The sequence below is a fragment of the Mesoplodon densirostris genome, chromosome 11, assembly GCF_025265405.1.
Source record: "Mesoplodon densirostris isolate mMesDen1 chromosome 11, mMesDen1 primary haplotype, whole genome shotgun sequence".
Lineage (NCBI taxonomy): Eukaryota > Metazoa > Chordata > Mammalia > Artiodactyla > Ziphiidae > Mesoplodon > Mesoplodon densirostris.
The window spans coordinates 50,336,334-50,356,081 of NC_082671.1; the positions used below are offsets into that span (position 1 = coordinate 50,336,334).

General features: G+C 41.8%; 1 protein-coding gene across 1 annotated transcript; it reads left to right on the top strand.

Moving 5' to 3' along the window:
- Positions 1 to 14,916: 14,916 nt before the first annotated feature.
- LOC132498498 (tubulin alpha-1B chain) lies at positions 14,917 to 18,693 on the top strand. The gene is made up of 4 exons (XM_060112221.1): positions 14,917 to 15,027; positions 16,663 to 16,885; positions 17,028 to 17,176; positions 17,534 to 18,693. Exons 1-4 carry the CDS (start codon positions 15,025 to 15,027, stop codon positions 18,512 to 18,514), a joined length of 1,356 nt encoding a protein of 451 aa, XP_059968204.1. The 5' UTR covers positions 14,917 to 15,024; the 3' UTR covers positions 18,515 to 18,693.
- Positions 18,694 to 19,748: the final 1,055 nt, after the last annotated feature.

Sequence of the window (19,748 nt, forward strand, 5' to 3'; positions counted from 1 at the left end):
CTTTCTGGTACTGGGCACTCTCAACCCTTACCCATACTCTAATACCCCATTCTGTTTCTCTTACCCAAAGCTTTAATTTCTATCAACTGCCTACTAGTATCTATAAAAATAGTAACTGATTAATTAAAATATCATCTTTTACTAAAGTACTGGCATTTAAACAGGGAATTTTTAGGAACTAAAGATTTGACTTTTAAAAAAAACACCAGGAGAAGAATTTTAAGCACTGTCTTAGGCAAAGCAGATGACATTTTGGGTAGCTATTTCAAGTATCCTGAGACATTAAAATCAGAGTACACAGTGATAGACTAGCATCCATTCTCCCTACCCCAAGGTTAATGCCTGCCCCTAAACTTTATCCCTTGTAGGTTTTTTTCCCTAATATAACAATTTTATTTAAATATAATTCACATCATACAATTTAAAGTGTACAATTCAATGATTTTCAGTATATTCAGTGTTGTGCAACCATTACCACAATCAATATTAGAGCATTTTTATCATCCCACCCCCCACGCAAAGCAACTCTGTAACCTAGGCAACCCCCACCCCTAAAGAACCACTAATCCACTTCCTGTCTCTTTACAGCTTCCTATTCTGGCCATTTCATATAATGGAGTCCTGAAAGCCCACAGGCACACCTTACCATCAGGGGCTCCCCATGCCCTTCCGGCCAGCTTTCGATTTTCACCTGCCCCCAGTCTTCCATTTTCCTGCTGCGCAGTTCTGTAAACATTAGTAAACTCATAAAGAAGACCCAAGCTCCAAACACGCCCCTCAGTGCTGTGCCTGACCTGGCAGGAAAGTTTCCCCAACAGCCAACGGTTCCTTATGGACATGAACCCTCCTCCTCTCTCCACCACTCTGGGCATCTGGGGCTGCAGAGAACAACCCACAGGTCCTCTCCCCTGCCATGTTCCTCTCCCCTGCCATGTTCCTCTCCAAGGCAACAATCTTTGCTACCACCCCACCAGTGCAGCACGGGTGGGTGTCTTCCTTGCTCCATTCTCCCTTCCCTCACCTCCCTTTCCCCACCATGCGCACAGAATAAAGTCCTGGGGGAAAATAATAAATAAAGAAATAAGTAAATAAGTGAATAAATAGAGTACACAATATGTAGGTGTAACTGGCTTCTTTATTCCTTTTTTTTTTTTTTTTTTTTTTGCGGTATGCGGGCCTCTCACTGTTGTGGCCTCTCCCATTGCAGAGCACAGGCTCCGGACGCGCAGGCTCAACAGCCATGGCTCACGGGCCTAGCCGCTCCGCGGCATGTGGGATCTTCCCAGACCGGGACACGAACCCGTGTGCCCTGCATCGGCAGGCAGACTCTCAACCACTGCGCCACCAGGGAAGCCCTTTATTCCTTTAAAAAAAAAAAAAAAGTCAAGTAGACATTTTTTAAAAATATTTATTTATTTATTTATTTGGGCTGTGCCAGGCCTTAATTGCGGCACGTGGGATCTTCGTTGCTGCACTCGGGATCTTTAGTTGTGGTACGCAGGCTCTAAGTTGCGGCATGCATGTGGGATCTAGTTCCCTGACCAGGGATTGAACCTGAGCCCCCTGCATTAGGAGCATGCAGTCTTACCCACCGGACCACCAGGGAAATCCCAAGTAGACATATTTTTGAAATATTTCTTTTAAAGTACTCCAGACTGTTATAGGGTTAGGAAACACCAGTAGGGCAACAAATTTTAAAATATAGCAATTTCTCTGTCTTGTTAATCAATATATACTTCACATACCATAAAATTCACTAATTAGTGTACAATTTTAGTGTACAATTTGTTTTTAGTATATTCACCAGGTTGTGCAAACATTACCACCATCTAATTCCAGAACAATTTCATATTCTACAAATAAACCCCTAAACTCTGTACCTCTTAGCAGTCACTCCCCATTCAAACCTCCCCCTAGCCTATGGCAAACACTAATCTATTTCCTGTACCTATGGATTTGCTTATTCTGGACATTTCCTGTAAACAGAATCATATAATATGTGGCTTCTTTTACTTAGCATGATGTTTTCAAGGCTCATCTATGTTGTAGTGTGTACTTCATTTCTTTTTATTGTCAAATAATATTCCATTGTATAGAGATACAACATTTTCTTTATCCTTTCATCAGTTGATGGGTGTTTGGGGTATTTCCAATTTTTGGCTATTATGATCATTCTGTGAAAGATAGCAGAATTTGCCACCCCAAAACATGCCACCTTGTCATAAAGATTATTTTGAACTGAAGGCAACTGAGAAGAAGCAGATACAAAAAAAGCTCTCTGCTTTCCCCCATTTGCCTAAAAGCAGGCAGGACATAAATTTGCACAGAAGTTAATCACTGATAACTCCAGACCTTTATCAGCCCAGAGACAGCACCAGAGGTTCTCTACAGCAAACTTTACTGACGAGCCCTTATCTTCCATTAGTTCCCCACATATTTACCTTCCCACAATTTGCCACCCCTACAGACCCAAGATCCTTTCTTTGTCTGTCACTTTTCTAAAAATTTGTTCCTTTGCTAAGATGCTATATAAGCCCAAGTTTTAAACAAACCTTTAAACTACTATTCCTGAGTTTCTCCCATGTATATATGAGATATATGTGTTAATAAACTTCTATTTGTTTTTCTCTTACTAATCTGTCTTTTGTTACAGAACTCCAGCCAAGAACTTAGAAGAGTAAAAGCAGCTTCATAGCAGCTCCCCTACAGCTGCTATGAACATTTGTGTATGAGTTTCTGTGTGGCCATATGTTTTCATTTCTCTTTGATATAATCCTAGAAGTGGAATTTCTGGTTTATAGGTAACTCTATGTTTAATATTTTGTGGAACTGCCCAACTATTTGCCAAAGTGGTTGCACCATTTACATTCCTACCAGTAGTGTAGGAGAGTTCCAATTTTTCTACACCCTCACTAAGACTTATTATCTTTCTTTTTGATTGTAGCCATCCTAGTGGGTGTGAAGTGGTATCTCACTGGGATTTTGATTTACACTTCCCTGATGGTTAATGATGTTGAGCACCTTTTCATGTACTCATTGGCCATTTGTATATCTTCTTTGGAGAAATGTATATTCAGATTCTTTACCCATTTTTTAATTGGATTATTTGTCTTTTTTTATTGAGTTGTAAGAATTCTTTCCATGTTCTAGATATGAATATCTTGTAATTTGCAAATATTTTATCCCATTATGTGAGAATGAATAAAATGGATAATATTAAATACATAATTTTTTTTTTTGGCCACGCAGCATGTGGGATCTTAGTTCCCCAACCAGGGATTGAACCTGCGCCCCCTGCAGTGGGATCACAGAGTCTTCATCACTGGCCCACTGGGGAAGTCCCCATACTATTTCCTGATAGAGTCCTTTGAAACACAGAAGTTTTTAATTGCCTATGCTTGGGGTGTCATATCAAAGAAGGCTTTGACCCAGGGTCATTAAGATTTACTTCTATATTTTCTTCTAAGAGCTTTATTGTTTGATCTATTACACTAGGTCTATGATCAATGTGAGTTAATGCATGTATACACGTTTGTGTATGTGTGAGGAAGGGATCTAACTTTATTCCCTTACATATAGATATCTAGTTGGCCCAGCAATATATGTTGAAAAGACTATTTTTTCCTCATTGAATTATCTTGAAACCTTGTCAAAAATTAATTGACTATAAATGTGCAAGTTTATTTCTGGACTCTTAATTCTATTCCATATATCTATACTTATGCCAGCACCACACAGTCTTTTATTATTAATTTACTTATTTTTGGCTGCGTTGGGTCTTCGTTGCTGCATGCGGGCTTTCCCTAGCTGTGGCAAGTGGGACTACTCTTCATTGTGGTGCGCGGGCTTCTCATTGAGGTGGCTTCTCTCGTTGCAGAGCACGGGCTCTAGGCACTCGGGCTTCAGTAGTTGTGGCACTCGGGCTTCAGTAGTTGAAGCTCGTGGGCTCTAAAGCACAGGCTCAGTAGTTGTGGCACACAGGCTTAGTTGCTCCGAGGCATGTGGGATCTTCCCAGACTAGGGCTTGAACCTGTGTCCCCTGCATTGGCAGGCAGATTCTTAACCACTGTACTACCAGGAAAGTCCCACACAGTCTTGATTATTGTAGCTTTGTAGAAAGCTTTGAAATCAGGGAATATGAGTCCACTAACTTTGTTTTTCTTCAAGTTTTTTTGGTTATTCTTGGTCCCTTGAATTTTCATATAAATTTTAGGATCAGTTTGTTAATTTCTGCAAAGAAGCCAGCTGGGGGTTTTGATAGGGATTGTATTGTATCTGTATATCAATTTGGGGAATGTTGCCATTTAACAATAGTAAGTCTTCCGATACTTAAACATTTTTCCATTTATTTAGATAATCTTTAATTTCTTTCAACAATGTTTTATAGTTATTTGATGATGTTAAATGCAATATTATCCATTGTTAGACAGAAGTACTAGTTATAATTAATGTTCCCTGAAGGAACACTATTGTGCTGCACAACATATTCTCTATACTCATCAGGGATCCAATATGATCGTTCCACTGGGATGGCTTTTTACATCTGTGATAAGATGCAGGGATTTTTCCCTACTTGGGTTTATTAAGTAGAATATTTTATTCTACAGCTACAGTAGAGAACAGCATTAAGACACCTTCTGTAGGGACTTCCCTGGTGGCGCAGTGGTTAAGAATCCGCCTGCCAATGCAGGGGACACAGATTTGAGCCCTGGTCCGGGAAGATCCCACCTGCTGCGGGGCAACTAAGCCTGTGCGCCACAACCACTGAGCCTGTGCTCTAGAGCCCACGAGCGGCACTGCTGAAGCCCATGCCCTCTAGGGCCCGTGTGTGGCAACTACTGAGACCATGTGCTGCAACTACTGAAGACCACGTGCCTAGAGTCCATGCTTCGCAACAAGAGAAGCCACCGCAATGAGAAGCCCGCGCACCACAACGAAGAGTAGCACCCACTCGCTGCAACTAGAGAAAGCCTGCGCAGAGCAACGAAGACCCAATGCAGCCAAAAATAAGAATTAAAAAAAAAAAAAAAAGAAAAGGAGCTGTCACCACATTAGTCATACACATTTAAAAGATAAACTAGGATATTATGAAGATTTAATCCAATAGATTTGTATTTAAAGATGAACTGAGAAAAAAACTTCAAGAAGAAATTAAAAATCTGAATAATCACATAACCACTAAAGAAACTGATAAGAAGTTTAAAAAAAATCTTCCCATAACAATACCACCAGCACCATCCAGGCTCAGACTGCTCTACTAGCAAGCCGCACCAAATTTTAAGGGAAAAATATTCCAATATTATACCAACTCTTCCAAAGAATAGATAGAGATGGCACATTCCTTTATGAATCTATCAAACTCTTACACCAAAATTTGAAAGATAAAAATATATAAGGAAAATTACAACCAATTTCACACATAAACATTGATGTAAATATCCATGCAAATATTAGCAAACTGAATCTAGTAATATATTCTGAAATATGATACATTGTGACCTAGTCTGACTTATCACAGCAATTCTAGGTCATTTTAACTTTTGGAAACAAATCGGTATAACTTGCCACAGTAACAGAGTAAAAGAGAAAAATCAGAGGATCTCAATAGATGCAGAAAAAGCATTTGCTAAACTTCAACATTCATTCATGATAAAACTTTCACCAAATTAAGGAAACCTTAATCTGATAAAAGACATCTATAACAAAAACTACAGCAAACATCATTCTTAAAGATGAAACATTAAAACCATTCCCTCTGAGTGCAGGAACATGGGGAAAATGCTCATTATCACCACTTCTTTGATCATTCTAATGAAGGTCCCAGTGAGTAAATCAAGAAAAGCAAGTAAGAGGAATAAGGAATGCAAAAGAATAAATGTAAATGCAAATTAAATGGTTGTGGTATAATAAAAAGTAAGTATTTGGTTTTTGTCTCTCATTTCTTGGCACAGAGCTCCTAAAGTCCTTGGAATATCTTGAGTAAGAAGAATGTCTTTTGTATGCTAATAAGATAATGGGGTGGGGGGTGGTAATAGATAGCTTTAGGATGGGGGTTGGTCCATGAAAGACCAAACCAAGATTAGAGGGCAGAAACTTTCGGTCACACCTCACCTCCAGGGAGAGGAGAAGGACTGGCTATTGAGTTCAATCACCAATGGAAAATGATTTAATCAATCATGCCTATGTAATAAAATCTCCATAAAAACTAAATGAAAGGGTTTGGAGAACTTCTGGGCTGGTGAATACATCAAAGTACTGGGAGAGTGGTGTACCAGGAAAGGGCATGCCTCCCCCCACACCTTGCCCTAGGTATCTCCCTCTGGCTCTTCCCAAGATATCCTTTATAATAAACTGGCAAATATAAGTAAAGTGTTTTCCTGAATTCCATGAATCCTTCTATCAAATTATTGAACCTGAAAGGGTCATGGAAACCCCTGAATTCATAGCCTGTGGGTCAGAAGTACAGATGGCAAACTGGGACTTGTGACCGACACCTGAAGCAATGACAGTCTGTGTGACTGAGTCCTTAACCAGTAGAGTCTGCAAGAACTCCATATAGCTGGTATCAGAATTGAAATGACTTGTTGAACTTCCAGTTGGTGTCAAAGAATTAGAGAACTGATGTGGATATATACACTACTATATATAAAATAGATAACTAATAAGGACCTACTGTATCGCACAGGGAACTCTACTCAATACTCTGTAATAGACTGTATGGGAACAGAATCTAAAAAAGAGTGAAAGAAAGAAAAAAAGAGAGAATTGATGTGGAAAATACCATGTATTTAGTGTCAGAAAAAAACTTACAGAATGCTTATATAATGTAAAAATTTCCCCCAAAATGTTCACTTAAGCTATTAGAATTTAAGAATTTAGCAAGGTTGTTGCTAGGTACAAAATCAATAACTAAAAATCAATTGTACTGGGCTTCCCTAGTGGTGCAGTGGTTAAGAATCTGCCTGCTAATGCAGGGGATGCGAGTTCGAGCCCTGGTCTGGGAAGCTCCCACATGCCACGGAGCAACTAAGCCCGCGAGCCACAACTACTGAGCCCACGTGCTACAACTACTGAAGCCCACGCACCTAGGCCCGTGCTCCGCAACAAGAGAAGCTACCACAATGAGAAGCCTGCACACTGCAACGAAGAGTAGCCCCCGCTCACCACAACTAGAGAAAGCCCGTGCACAGCAACAAAGACCCAATGCAGCCAAAAATAAATTAAATAAATAAATAAATAAATTATAAAAAATTTTTAAAAACTAATGCATTTGGATTAAAGAAATTTTGCTAAATATAGAAAAGCAGAAGGAAGTTTTTTTCAATCACCACAAATCTTACCAGTCAATATTGAGATTTCGTTTTCTTTTCACAGGGTAAACATCAGCCTATTAAGTATTTCCTTTGTGGTAATTCCCTGGCAGTCCAGTGGTTAGGGCTCCGCGCTTCCACTGCAGGGAGCATGGGTTCGATCCCTGGTTAGGAACTAAGATCTCGCATGCCATACTGTGCGGCCAAAAAAAAAAAAAAAGTAATTCCTTTGTAAATACTGTAGTAATTTATTTTCTCAATTTTTAAATTATTTTCTGAATCTGTACTCCTTTCTTATAGACTATAGTTCATATACATAAATTCAGATCATGGTTAATCTCTACTTAAATATTCTCCTTAATCCTCTTTAATTGTTATTGGTACTTTATTTTCATTACTTTCAAAATGCCTTGTTACCAGTTCTCATTTAACCTGAGGAAGTTGAGCTTTCCTTTCTTCTCTGTATAGAAACTTTAAATACTCAAGTCTCCAGATGTTCACTGTGTAATATGGTAGCCACTACATGTGACTATTTAAATTTAAATTAATTAGAATATACAATGGAGAAAGACAGTCTCTTCAATAAGTGGTTCTGGGAAAACTGGACAGCTACATGTAAAAGAATGAAATTAGAACATTCTCTAACACCACACACAAAAGTAAACTCAAAGTGGATTAAAGACCTAAATGTAAGAGTGGATACTATAAAACTCTTAGAGGAAAACATAGGCAGAACACTCTTTGACATTAATCACAGCAATATCTTTTTGGATCTACCTCCTAGAGTAATGAAAATAAAAAACAAAAATAAACAAATAGGACCTAATTAAACTTAAAAGCTTTTGCACAGCAAAGGAAACCATAAACAAAACAAAAAGACAACCCACAGAATGGGAGAAAATACTTGCAAACAACGTGACCAACAAGGGATTAATCTCCAAACTATACAACAGCTCGTTCAGCTCAATATCAACAACAACAAAAAAAGAGGACTTCCCTGGTGGGTGGGTGGGTAAGAATCCACGCTCCCAATGCAGGGGGCCCAGGTTCGATCCCTGGTCAGGGAACTAGATCCCACATGCATGTAGCAACTATGAGTCTGCATGCCGCAGCTAAGAAGTCTGCATGCTGTGACTAAGAAGTCCGCATGCCGCAACTAAGAAAAAGACCATGTGCCACAACTAAGAGTCCACATGCCGCAACTAAACACGCTGCAACAAAGATCCCACATGCTGCAACTAAGACCCAGCACAGCCTAAATAAATAAATATTTTTTTTAAAAAAAATGGGCAGAAGATCTAAATAGACATTTCTCCAAAGAAGACATACAGATAGCCAAAAAGCACATGAAAAGATGCTCAACATTGCTAATTATTAGAGAAATTCAAATCAAAACTACAATGAGGGGCTTCCCTGGTGGCGCAGTGGTTGAGAGTCCGCCTGCCAATGCAGGGGACACGGGTTCATGCCCTGGTCCGGGAAGATCCCACATGCCGCGGAGCGGCTAGGCCCGTAAGCCATGGCCACTGAGCCTGTGCGTCTGGAGCCTGTGCTCCGCAACGGGAGAGGCCACAACAGTGAGAGGCCTGCATACCACAAAAAAAAAAAACCCCAAAAACAAAACTACAATGAGGCATCACCTCACACCTGTCAGAACAGCCATCATCAAAAAGTCTACAAACAATAATAAATGCTGGAAAGGGTGTGGAGAAAAGGGAAACTTCCTACACTGTTGGTGGGAATGTAAATTGGTACAGCCACTATGGAGAACAGTATGGAGGTTCCTTAAAAAACTAAAAATAGAGCTGTCATATGATCTAGCAATCCCACCGCTGGGCATATATCCAGGGAAAACCATAATTCAGAAAGATACATGCACGCCAATGTTCATTGCAGCACTATTTACAATAGCCAAGACATGGAAGCAACTTAAATGTCCATCAACAGATGGATGGATAAAGAAGATATGGTACATATATACAATGGAATATTACTCAGCCATAAAAAAGAATGAAATAATGCCATTTGCAGCAACATGGATGGACCTAGAGATTATCATACTAAGTGAAGTAAGTCAGACAGAGAAAGACAAATATCATATGATATCACTTACACGTGGAAGCTTAAAAAATGACACAAATGAACTTACTTACAAAACAGAAACAGACTCACAGACATAGAAAACAAACTTATGGTTACCAAAGGGGAAAGGTGGGAGGGAGGGATAAATTAAGAGGCTGGGATTAACATATACACACTACTGTATATAAAATAGATAATCAACAAGGACCCACTGTATAGCACAGGGAACTCTACTCAATACTCTGTAATAACCTATATGGGAAGAGAATCTGAAAAAGAATACATATGTATATGTATAACTGAATCACTTTGCTGTACACCTGAAACTAACACAACACTGTAGATCAACTACATTCCAATATAAAATAAAAATTGAAAAAGCACTGAAAAAAATTAAATAAATTAAAATTTACAAAAATAAAATGTTCAGTTCCTCAGTCAGACTAGTCACATTTCAGGTGTTCAATAGCCACATGTAGTTAGAGGTTACCATATTGAACAGCACTGCTCCAGATTTTAGTAGTATTTTCAAAAGCAGTATTATCAAAAGCATTTTTATCTCTCCGGATATCTTAACTCTTTAGTATTATTAATTTTAAATATCTGTCAAAGAATATATGTACATGGTTTAAAAATGAAACATTCTTGATCTGGTCGCTAATTTACACAGGTTTGTTCACTTTAGGTTAATTTATCAAGCTGTACTTTTATGAGTTGTACCCTTTTCTGTATGTAGGTTGTTACATATATATTATATTTCAATAAACAATTTACAAAAACCACAAATCTAGTACTGTTATTTTAAAACAATGGTTTTCCTGTATCATTCCTCCTCTACTCTAGACCTGTTCACCAGAGGCAATTACCCGCAATTCATCTAACCATTTCCCTTGGAATTAACCTACTTATTTCTAAATAAAGTGTCTATGCAGCTATGTCTTGATTTATCAATTTTAGACATTACCTATTTACTTTTCACCATATTAGTTGAGAACTTAGTTCTTTTATACTCCTTACATTTCGCCTCCTGGCTATCTCACCAAAAAGTTTCGATTTAAATAAGCCAGTGCAGGCTTCCCTGGTGGCGCAGTGGTTGAGAGTCCGCGTGCCGATGCAGGGGACACGGGTTTGATCCCTGGTCCAGGAAGATCCCACATGCCATGGAACAACAAAGCCCATGCACCACAACGAAGAGTAGCCCCTGTTCACCGCAACTAGAGAAAGCCCGCGTGCAGCAGCGAAGATCCAACTCAGCCAAAAATAAATAAATTAAATAAATAAATTTTTTTAAAAAAAGAAATAATACTAAGCCTTCTTTACATTATATCTGTATAGGTATATGTTTCATATGACATTCCTAAGAATCTGATATGTCCTGGTATAACATTATAATTTGTAATTTCAGCTATTATCTTTAAATGTTGTATGTCACAGAAATAACCAAATTCTCTTGCCAACTGCATTATAATGAACTCTTAGATCTTTAACTTTTGCTATTTTTAAGTCTTTTATCATTTATAGATACCAATTGCTTTACTCTGATGCTTTGCAAAAATGTTCCCACAACCTGAAGGAATTTCATCTTCAAAGAGATTCATGGAAAAGACCTTGACAAGTACTCTAGAATGCAGGGTTTCTTGTTTTGTTTTGTTTTGTTTTATGGCCGTGCATAGTTCCCCCACCCAGGGATCAAACCCGTGCCCCCTGAAGTGGAAGTGCAGAGTCTTAACCACTGGACCGCCAGGGAAGTCCCTGGAATGCAGGTTTCTGATAACTTTAAGATCATAACACTGAACTGGATAAAAATTTCTAAGACTTTAATGGCAAACTGATTGATTCATAAAGTTGCTAACCCAAGATCAAGATCAACAAGAATTAATTACAGGAGACTAAATGAACCTATGAGGATGATTATAAATTTTGACTTCTTATGCTGTTTCTCTAATGTTTTATTTTTCCAGATTTAAGGAAACTTTTTCTCTTAAGCATCTATGACTTACAGCAATTTGGTAAAAGATATCTTTGTAAGCAAAGATCAAATATATATCTTTTTTTTCCCTTCCTGATCCCTTCAGAATTCAGAGACTCATATTATTCTTATTGTTAATCACAATATATGTATTTGCATAAGTTCAATAAGATTCTACTCTCCTTGTAACAGAAAACAATTGGAAATATTGGCTATTTTACCAAGGCTTTGACTAGCTTATCATACTCAAGAGAGATATACATAGACTCAGAAATAATCAGACAGTTTTAAGGAACTACTTGTAAAAATTGGCCTAGTATCTTGCTTTCAAGCTTCCAACAAGATAAGCTTAAAAAGAGCTTATATGATCAATCACTATTCTCGCTGTGTTTATGTAAATAATCAGGCCAAATTTAATACAACAAAATTAGTTTTGCTATGATTATCTTTGACAAAAAGGAGGATAATTATGAAGAGAGAAATTGTTTGCACCTTTGTAGATACTAGATTCTTGTCCTGCTAATTATCTTTAAGGTTATACACCTGAGCTGGACTGGATCCTAAACTCTTCTAGTTTCATCATATATCTGACTACAAATCTCCAAACTAACGTTTCCAATTTCTCTCGCCCTTCTGATTTCAAATCAATAAAAACAACAATTGCCCTTAAATCTCCTTGGAAGGGACTATAATAGGTCCTCCTCACTACACAGGTGAATGGCCAAACTTGAGACCCAAGCTTTGGGTACACATTTCACAGCTAAAGAAGGCTCCAACTGACATCCAGGCCTGTACAAGCACTGGAGACCTCTGAATCAAACTGACCAGGAACTGAAGCAGATGACAGCTGAAGGAGACAGCTTTCCCAAGATGACCAGACCAGGCCTGTATACCATTTCCCACTGTTACTTCCTACCTTATCCTTTCCCTCTTTTTCTTGGGAAGAAATGCTCTTATCTGTATTTCGCAGTCCATTACAAAAGGGGAAAACTTATCTAATTGTTGGGTTTGCCACCAGAAACCTTGATCTGTTCACAACAATAGTGAACCTTTAGTCCATACTGTAATGAATTTTTTTTCACTTTTCCCAAGTGCTACTGCTAATTTCACCTGTTGTTCCTTGATGACAGCTACAAAGTAAGATTTTTGAAGCTTCCCATTGTTCCACCCCATTAAGCCTCCATGGCCACCTTAAACAAGAACTTCAAGGAGGCATACATGACTCCAAGTATGCCTCCATAGGGAGAACCTTTCTCCTTTGGGTCAGAATAAGTGCCAATGAAATGCATGATCAGAGATCTCTCCTGAACATCAGGAGTGCTAGCTGATTCCACAGCCAAAGAAATAGCAACCCAACAATGACCACTTGACTTGTTGACTAAAGTAATTTTGGATAACTGCATGGCCTTTGATTATCAACTTGCTGAGCAAGGAGGCATTTGTATGACAGCAAATACCACCTGTTGCGTATAGCTAAGTGCCTCTGGAAAAACAGAAACTCAGTTACACAAAATCAGGGAACAAGCCCATTGGTTACAACTTCCACCTGATGGCCCTTGCCTGGTCTTTTGACCTATTTAGCTGATTACCTTCAGGTGTGGGCTCCTGGCTTAGAACCATCATACAAACTGAACTTATATTAATTTAAATTATGCTTCACATAATCATTTTTAAGCTTTGTGCCTGTTGCCTGTTAAATCTTTGTAGAAATGACTTACCCAACTTAGCTCAACACTTCAAGATGATCTCCAATGCTTAAGACCTTGGTAAGATATAGAGTTGGGTTTTTTAAAATTTATTAATTTTTAATTTTTATTTTATTTAATTTTGGCTGCATTAGGTCTTCCTTGCTGTGCGCAGGCTTTCTCTAGTTGCAGCAAGCGGGGGCTACTCTTCATTGTGGTGCACGGGTTTTTCTTTGCGGTGGCTTTTCTTGTTGCGGAGCACGGGCTCTAGGCGCGCAGGCTTCAGTAGTTGTGGATCACAGTCTCCAGAGCGCAGGCTCAGTAGTTGTGGCACACGGGTTTAGTCACTCTGCAGCATGTGGGATCTTCCTGGACCAGGGCTTGAACCCATGTCCCCTGCATTGGCAGGCGGATTCTTAACCACTGCGCCACCAGGGAAGCCCCTTTTAAGGAAAGGTCTTGATCAAAAGGGGTAAATGTGAACATAAATAAAGGAAACTTCATTTTAAATGGAGTCAGGAAGCCCTAAGGCGGGACTCTCAATACAGGTAGCACCAGTTGCAGTCTGCATAATCAGCAGGAAGAAGGAAGATAAGAACGTTACTTTTCTTCTGGTACAAGGGAGGACATTTTCACATAGGAATTTCACCTCCTGCTTTTAAAAGAAGGAAGGAAGATCCCTCCCAGCTTCAGCAACAACACTCTAACCACCACTTGCAGCCAGAGAGAAACTGCCACAATCTTGAACTCTCATTCTTCTCCAGAGAACTTCTCTTCAAACGGTCCCCCCAAAATTTCCTCCTAAAATCTAATAAAAGCAAGTCACTCTCCTTTGTTCTCTGGATTTGCCTATGATTCCCCATTGCTTGCTTGTCCCAAATTGTGATTCTCTGCTATTCCTGAATAAACCCACCTTGCTGGTAAAATAACTGGTTGCTTTATTTTTGAGGGTAACAATGCATATAAATGTAAAATCACTATGTTGTACACTTGAAAGTAATGTAACATTGTTTGTCAATTATGCTTCAATTTTAAAAAGTTTTACAAAACTCTAAATAGCACAAGGAATCCCTACTTCCTAAATACCTTTCAGAATCAAAGTTTCCTCCCTCCCCAAGTTTCTGTCCTTACTTCTTCAATTCAGCTACCAAATTTGAAGTGTGTCTTTAAATCCCTCTTTCTAAAAGACCCTAGAGCTGTTTCATAAAGTTGGTTGGCTTAGGTCTAAAAATGGGGCCTACCTTACCCTTTTAACAGCTTAGACATTCAGTGCTTAGGTGCTTACTCTTTGAATGACTGAAATACTGTTTGGTAGCTTTAGTTTAAATAACAAGTAAACCAAACAGAACTATTTTTTTTAAACCTTGCTCCTCCACATTATCAGGTAAATGCTTTCTGTACTGCCTTTAAAGGAACTGGGAAGAGAAAAACAAAACTCATTGACAAATGGTGACAACGTGAAAATAATCAGCTGAGCTATCTGGACCAGAAGTTTCTCCATTTCATGGTGCTTCATCTTTAAAACTGTGTGGACTTCTTCAATCTTAGGATTCGTCCAAATTAAAGCAATCGAGCCCCCTTTCCCATGTTGGTTTCTTCCGAACCTGCGCCCCATCCCCCGCCCCCGCCCCCGCCCAGGCCCTGGCGGTCATGCGCCAAAGACTGCAGCACCGGAGCTCGCGGCCCGCAGGCGCGGCGGACCCCGCCCCGCACGCCCGGCGCGGGGAAGGGCTCGGGGCCAGGAGCCCGCCTTTGCGGCGGCCGAGCCGGGCGCCGAGTGGGTACGCCGGGCCGGGGGAGGGGCCTGCGGCTATGGCACCGCCTGTGCCCGCCAGCCCCTCCCCGGACCGTTACTTAAGTGGCTCCCGCACCACCCCCGCCTCAGTGCGTTACTTACCTCGACTCTTAGCTTGTCGAGGACGGTAACCGGGACCCGGTGTCTACTCCTGTTGCCTGCGCCTGCTGACCCGTAGCCACCATGGTAAGTGTACTGCCGGCCTCGCTCGGGAAAACGGGGAAAAGCGAGACTGGGGGAGCGCGGAGGGCCTCTAGCTAGAGAGGGCTGGCGCCACCGCTGTTCATTTGGAGGGCGAAGAGCGAGGCGAGGGCCGAGGATGAGAGTAGATAAATCTCGTTTGTGGAGAACCGCTGGGGCCCGGGAAGAGGGAACGGAGGGAGCCCACCGCCTTTTTTTCTGGGACTCTGGAAGGGGATGGTGGGACACTCTCTCCTTCACCGTGGTTGGGGCTCTCATTTAGCCCTTAACTCCTGGGCGTGGTGCCCTCAAGGCTGCATTCTTTTCCCGCGCGTTCCCATCCCCCTCTTCCCCCCAGCCTTTGGCGAGCGCGCGCGCGGCTCTCCCCGCCCTCACTTCCTCCTCAGCACGAAAAGCGGAGGCGGGAAGGAGCTGGATACAAAAGCGCATGCGCGGCCGTTACCTTCCCGCCAGGGAGTGGACGGGAGCCCGCCACTGCAGTGCGCACGCGCGCTGCGGCGCTGCAGGTCTATGGCTGGAGGGCGTATCTCCTGTTACCCCGAGTTCTTCCTTTTAAAAAATAAAAACAGTAAGATGAATGTGGAGAAGGACTCCTTATCGGTGTACTGCGCTACGCCAGTGTATTAGGGCAGCTAGCTCCCAACAGCCTGTAGAGGCCATCTGTCCCTCCCTGCTCTCTGCTGTGTTAGGAATGCGTGTGGGAGCAGGTGGTAGCGGTGAGGGGTTTTGAGGGAACGGAAATCGGATCTTGGTCCAGATCTGGGCCGCCGATAATCCCCTGCTGCGTCGTGACACATGTGGAGGTGCTGGACTGAACTCGGTGCCTACGGGAAGCGGAGGATGGTTGGGCATGGCTGCGCCTCTGCAGACGTGGCTGTTGAGAGCCTCTGCAGCTGCGCGGCTCCACGAACCGCGGCGTGGGGGGAGGGCGCGGGCGCGCGCACCCGGAATTGCTCATTCATCCTTTGCCGCAGAGCCCCACCCTTCGTCCCTGCAGCCAGACATTTCCTCTGCACTGTTCTGGCCACGTGGTTCCTGTGTTGGGAGCTGCCCAGAAATCTGGCCACCTACTCTAAAATGGAATTCTGGGGCCTGAGCGCTAGATGGATGACCTCCTCCCTATCTTGATCCTCCAAAGGAGGAAGCAATGACTAAGGTCTTTTCTTGGTCTGGAAAGAGGCCTTCCCAATTTAGAGGGGAAAAGGAAATTAATTAAAACTAATGGAGATCAAAAGTATAGCCCTTCTCCCCTAGATTAAGAAAAAAAGCATTACACTGTAATTCGTTTTGAAAGGAAGTTTGTAAGATTAAGTTTCCATAAACATTTTGTTCTGCTTCACAGTCACCACTAATTGGTTTTTGTTGTTGTTGTTGTTGTTTTGTGGTATGCTGGCCTCTCACTGTTGTGGCCTCTCCCGTTGTGGAGCACAGGCTCCGGACGCGCAGGCTCAGCGGCCATGGCTCACGGGCCCAGCCACTCCGCGGCATGTGTGGGATCTTCCCGGACCGGGGCACGAACCCATGTCCCCTGCATCGCAGGCGGACTCTCAACCACTGCGCCACGAGGAAAGCCCCACTAATTGGGTTTTTATGTTTTTTTTTTTTTCCTCCCTCTCACAGCGTGAGTGCATCTCCATCCACGTTGGCCAGGCTGGTGTCCAGATCGGCAATGCCTGCTGGGAGCTCTACTGCCTGGAACACGGCATCCAGCCTGATGGCCAGATGCCAAGTGACAAGACTATTGGGGGAGGAGATGACTCCTTCAACACCTTCTTCAGTGAGACAGGCGCTGGCAAACATGTGCCCAGGGCAGTGTTTGTAGACCTGGAACCCACGGTCATTGGTGAGTTGACCTCAGTAATCCTAATGAGAGCCTGGGGGTCCGGAACAGGAGGTGTATCCTGGGGGTTCCATTGATGCCCTGGGGTCGAGCAGACTTGTGCAGGTTGTTAGTGATGGGTGGCTGCTTCGTTTTCCTTTTCCAGATGAAGTTCGCACTGGCACCTACCGCCAGCTCTTCCACCCTGAGCAGCTCATCACAGGCAAGGAAGATGCTGCCAATAACTATGCCCGAGGTCACTACACCATTGGCAAGGAGATCATTGACCTCGTCTTGGACCGAATTCGGAAACTGGTATGTTTATTCTCAAGAATAAAGTAAATTAATGAACCTAAGGGAGATATTTGGAATATGCTCTTTTTTTCATACAGAATTGAAATGTAATAGTGAGGTTAATTATTCCTTTAAAGTTTTTTTTTAAGTTCAATTAAAATATGAACTATTGATGTCATTTTATAAATATTAATGGAGATATTTTTAATAAATGCTGAGTAATTTAAGGAAGGTCTCCATTTTTTAAAAAGTGTTTCTTGTCAGAATACAACCTAAATCTTTGGAGTTAATATGAAAAGTGAAAATATTTATTATGATTACTATGATGGTATCACAAAGAGCAATAACTATGTTTTTTCTATTCCTCTTTTGTAACAGGCTGACCAGTGCACAGGTCTTCAGGGCTTCTTGGTTTTCCACAGCTTTGGTGGGGGAACTGGTTCCGGGTTCACCTCCCTGCTGATGGAACGTCTCTCTGTCGATTATGGCAAGAAGTCCAAGCTGGAGTTCTCCATTTACCCAGCCCCTCAGGTTTCCACAGCTGTAGTTGAGCCCTACAACTCCATCCTCACCACCCACACCACCCTGGAGCACTCTGATTGTGCCTTCATGGTAGACAATGAGGCCATCTATGACATCTGTCGTAGAAACCTTGATATTGAGCGCCCAACTTACACGAATCTTAACCGCCTTATTAGCCAGATTGTGTCCTCCATCACCGCTTCCCTGCGATTTGATGGAGCCCTGAATGTTGATCTGACAGAATTCCAGACCAACCTGGTGCCCTATCCCCGCATCCACTTCCCTCTGGCCACATATGCCCCTGTCATCTCTGCTGAGAAAGCCTACCATGAACAGCTTTCTGTAGCAGAGATCACCAATGCTTGCTTTGAGCCAGCCAACCAGATGGTGAAATGCGACCCTCGCCATGGTAAATACATGGCTTGCTGCCTGTTGTACCGTGGCGACGTGGTTCCCAAAGATGTCAATGCTGCCATTGCCACCATCAAGACCAAGCGCAGCATCCAGTTTGTGGACTGGTGCCCCACTGGCTTCAAAGTTGGCATTAATTACCAGCCTCCCACTGTGGTACCTGGTGGAGACCTGGCCAAAGTACAGCGAGCTGTGTGCATGCTGAGCAACACCACAGCCATCGCTGAGGCCTGGGCTCGCCTGGACCACAAGTTTGACCTGATGTATGCCAAGCGTGCCTTTGTTCACTGGTACGTGGGTGAGGGCATGGAGGAAGGAGAGTTTTCTGAGGCCCGTGAGGACATGGCTGCCCTTGAGAAGGATTATGAGGAGGTTGGTGTGGATTCTGTTGAAGGAGAGGGAGAGGAAGAAGGAGAAGAATACTAATTCCATTCCTTTCAGCCCTGCAGCATGTCATATGCAGAACTTCAGCTTCAACATTAGCTGACAGGAGTAAAAGCTTTCTGACTAGATTGTCTTCACTTTCAACTGTGATCATGTATTGCTTTTCCATGTGTACCTGTAAGATTTTTGTCATGTCTGAAAAGTAAAGGCTTTAAGAAAGAGTTCTGTGCTTCTAAATTGGTTTCTCCAATTCAAGATGTGCTACCACTCCTACACCTGAAAGTCTCTGCAACAGGGTGGTAATATCAAGGATTTCACTCTAGAAAGCTCTATGGGGGGGGGGGGAAGGAGCACATTGGTCTGGAAAAACGGAAGAGCTGGATTCTGAAACTGATCTGTTAACTTCACCTTAACCAAGATTTTTTGTTTTCAGATGTACAACCTAATTTTTTTAAATTTTTATTGGAGTATAGTTTATTTACAATGTTGTTTCAGGTGTATAGCAAAGTGAATCAGTTACACATACATCCACTCTTAGATCAACCAGTGTTGAAATCCAGGTCAGGGGGCTTGAGAAAATGTAAATTCAGATGAGAGTGATTTTGCTAATCTAGATCTTGAAGTTATTGGGTAATTACAAGTTAGGTATGGGAAGTCGTTTTTAATATGCTACAAATACTGCTGTTTAAAGAGGCCTGCTTACCTATCAGTGGAACAAAAAAATCTTAGTGACCCTTGAACAGGTAAACATCAGGCTGGAGAATATTTGAGCAGGAAGATGTAAAAGCTGTTTCCCACCTGTAGGGAGGATGGGAGAAGAAAAGTTGCAGGATCAGAATGCTAGTGATCAAAAATCCTAGTATAGAAAAAAAAATGGGGAGTAAGCTATGTGCATGTGTGGGAAAGCGGCTGAGTGGCTGCTTTACAAGGGATGAAATGGCAACATTTGCAAAGGTTAGGATAAAAGTTTACAATTTATAGCACTTGGTGTAGTTTACATTCTTTCCGGTATATAGTTTGGCTACATCTAAAGTTGACTATAGAGATAGGTTAAATCCTCTGCATCTCATTTGCCTCCAAGAAGATGTACCTTTCAAATTCAGGAAGCACAGGGATTATTAAGGTCTGAAGACATTGATGTTTTGGTTTAAGAGTAGAGAAGACCAAAATTTTATCAGTTTTTTCCCTAGTCCATAAATCCTATAGACTTAAAAAATAGCTGTCCTCAATCGAAAAAATCAGTCTATAGACATTTCAGAGAGAAAGCTCAGTTGGG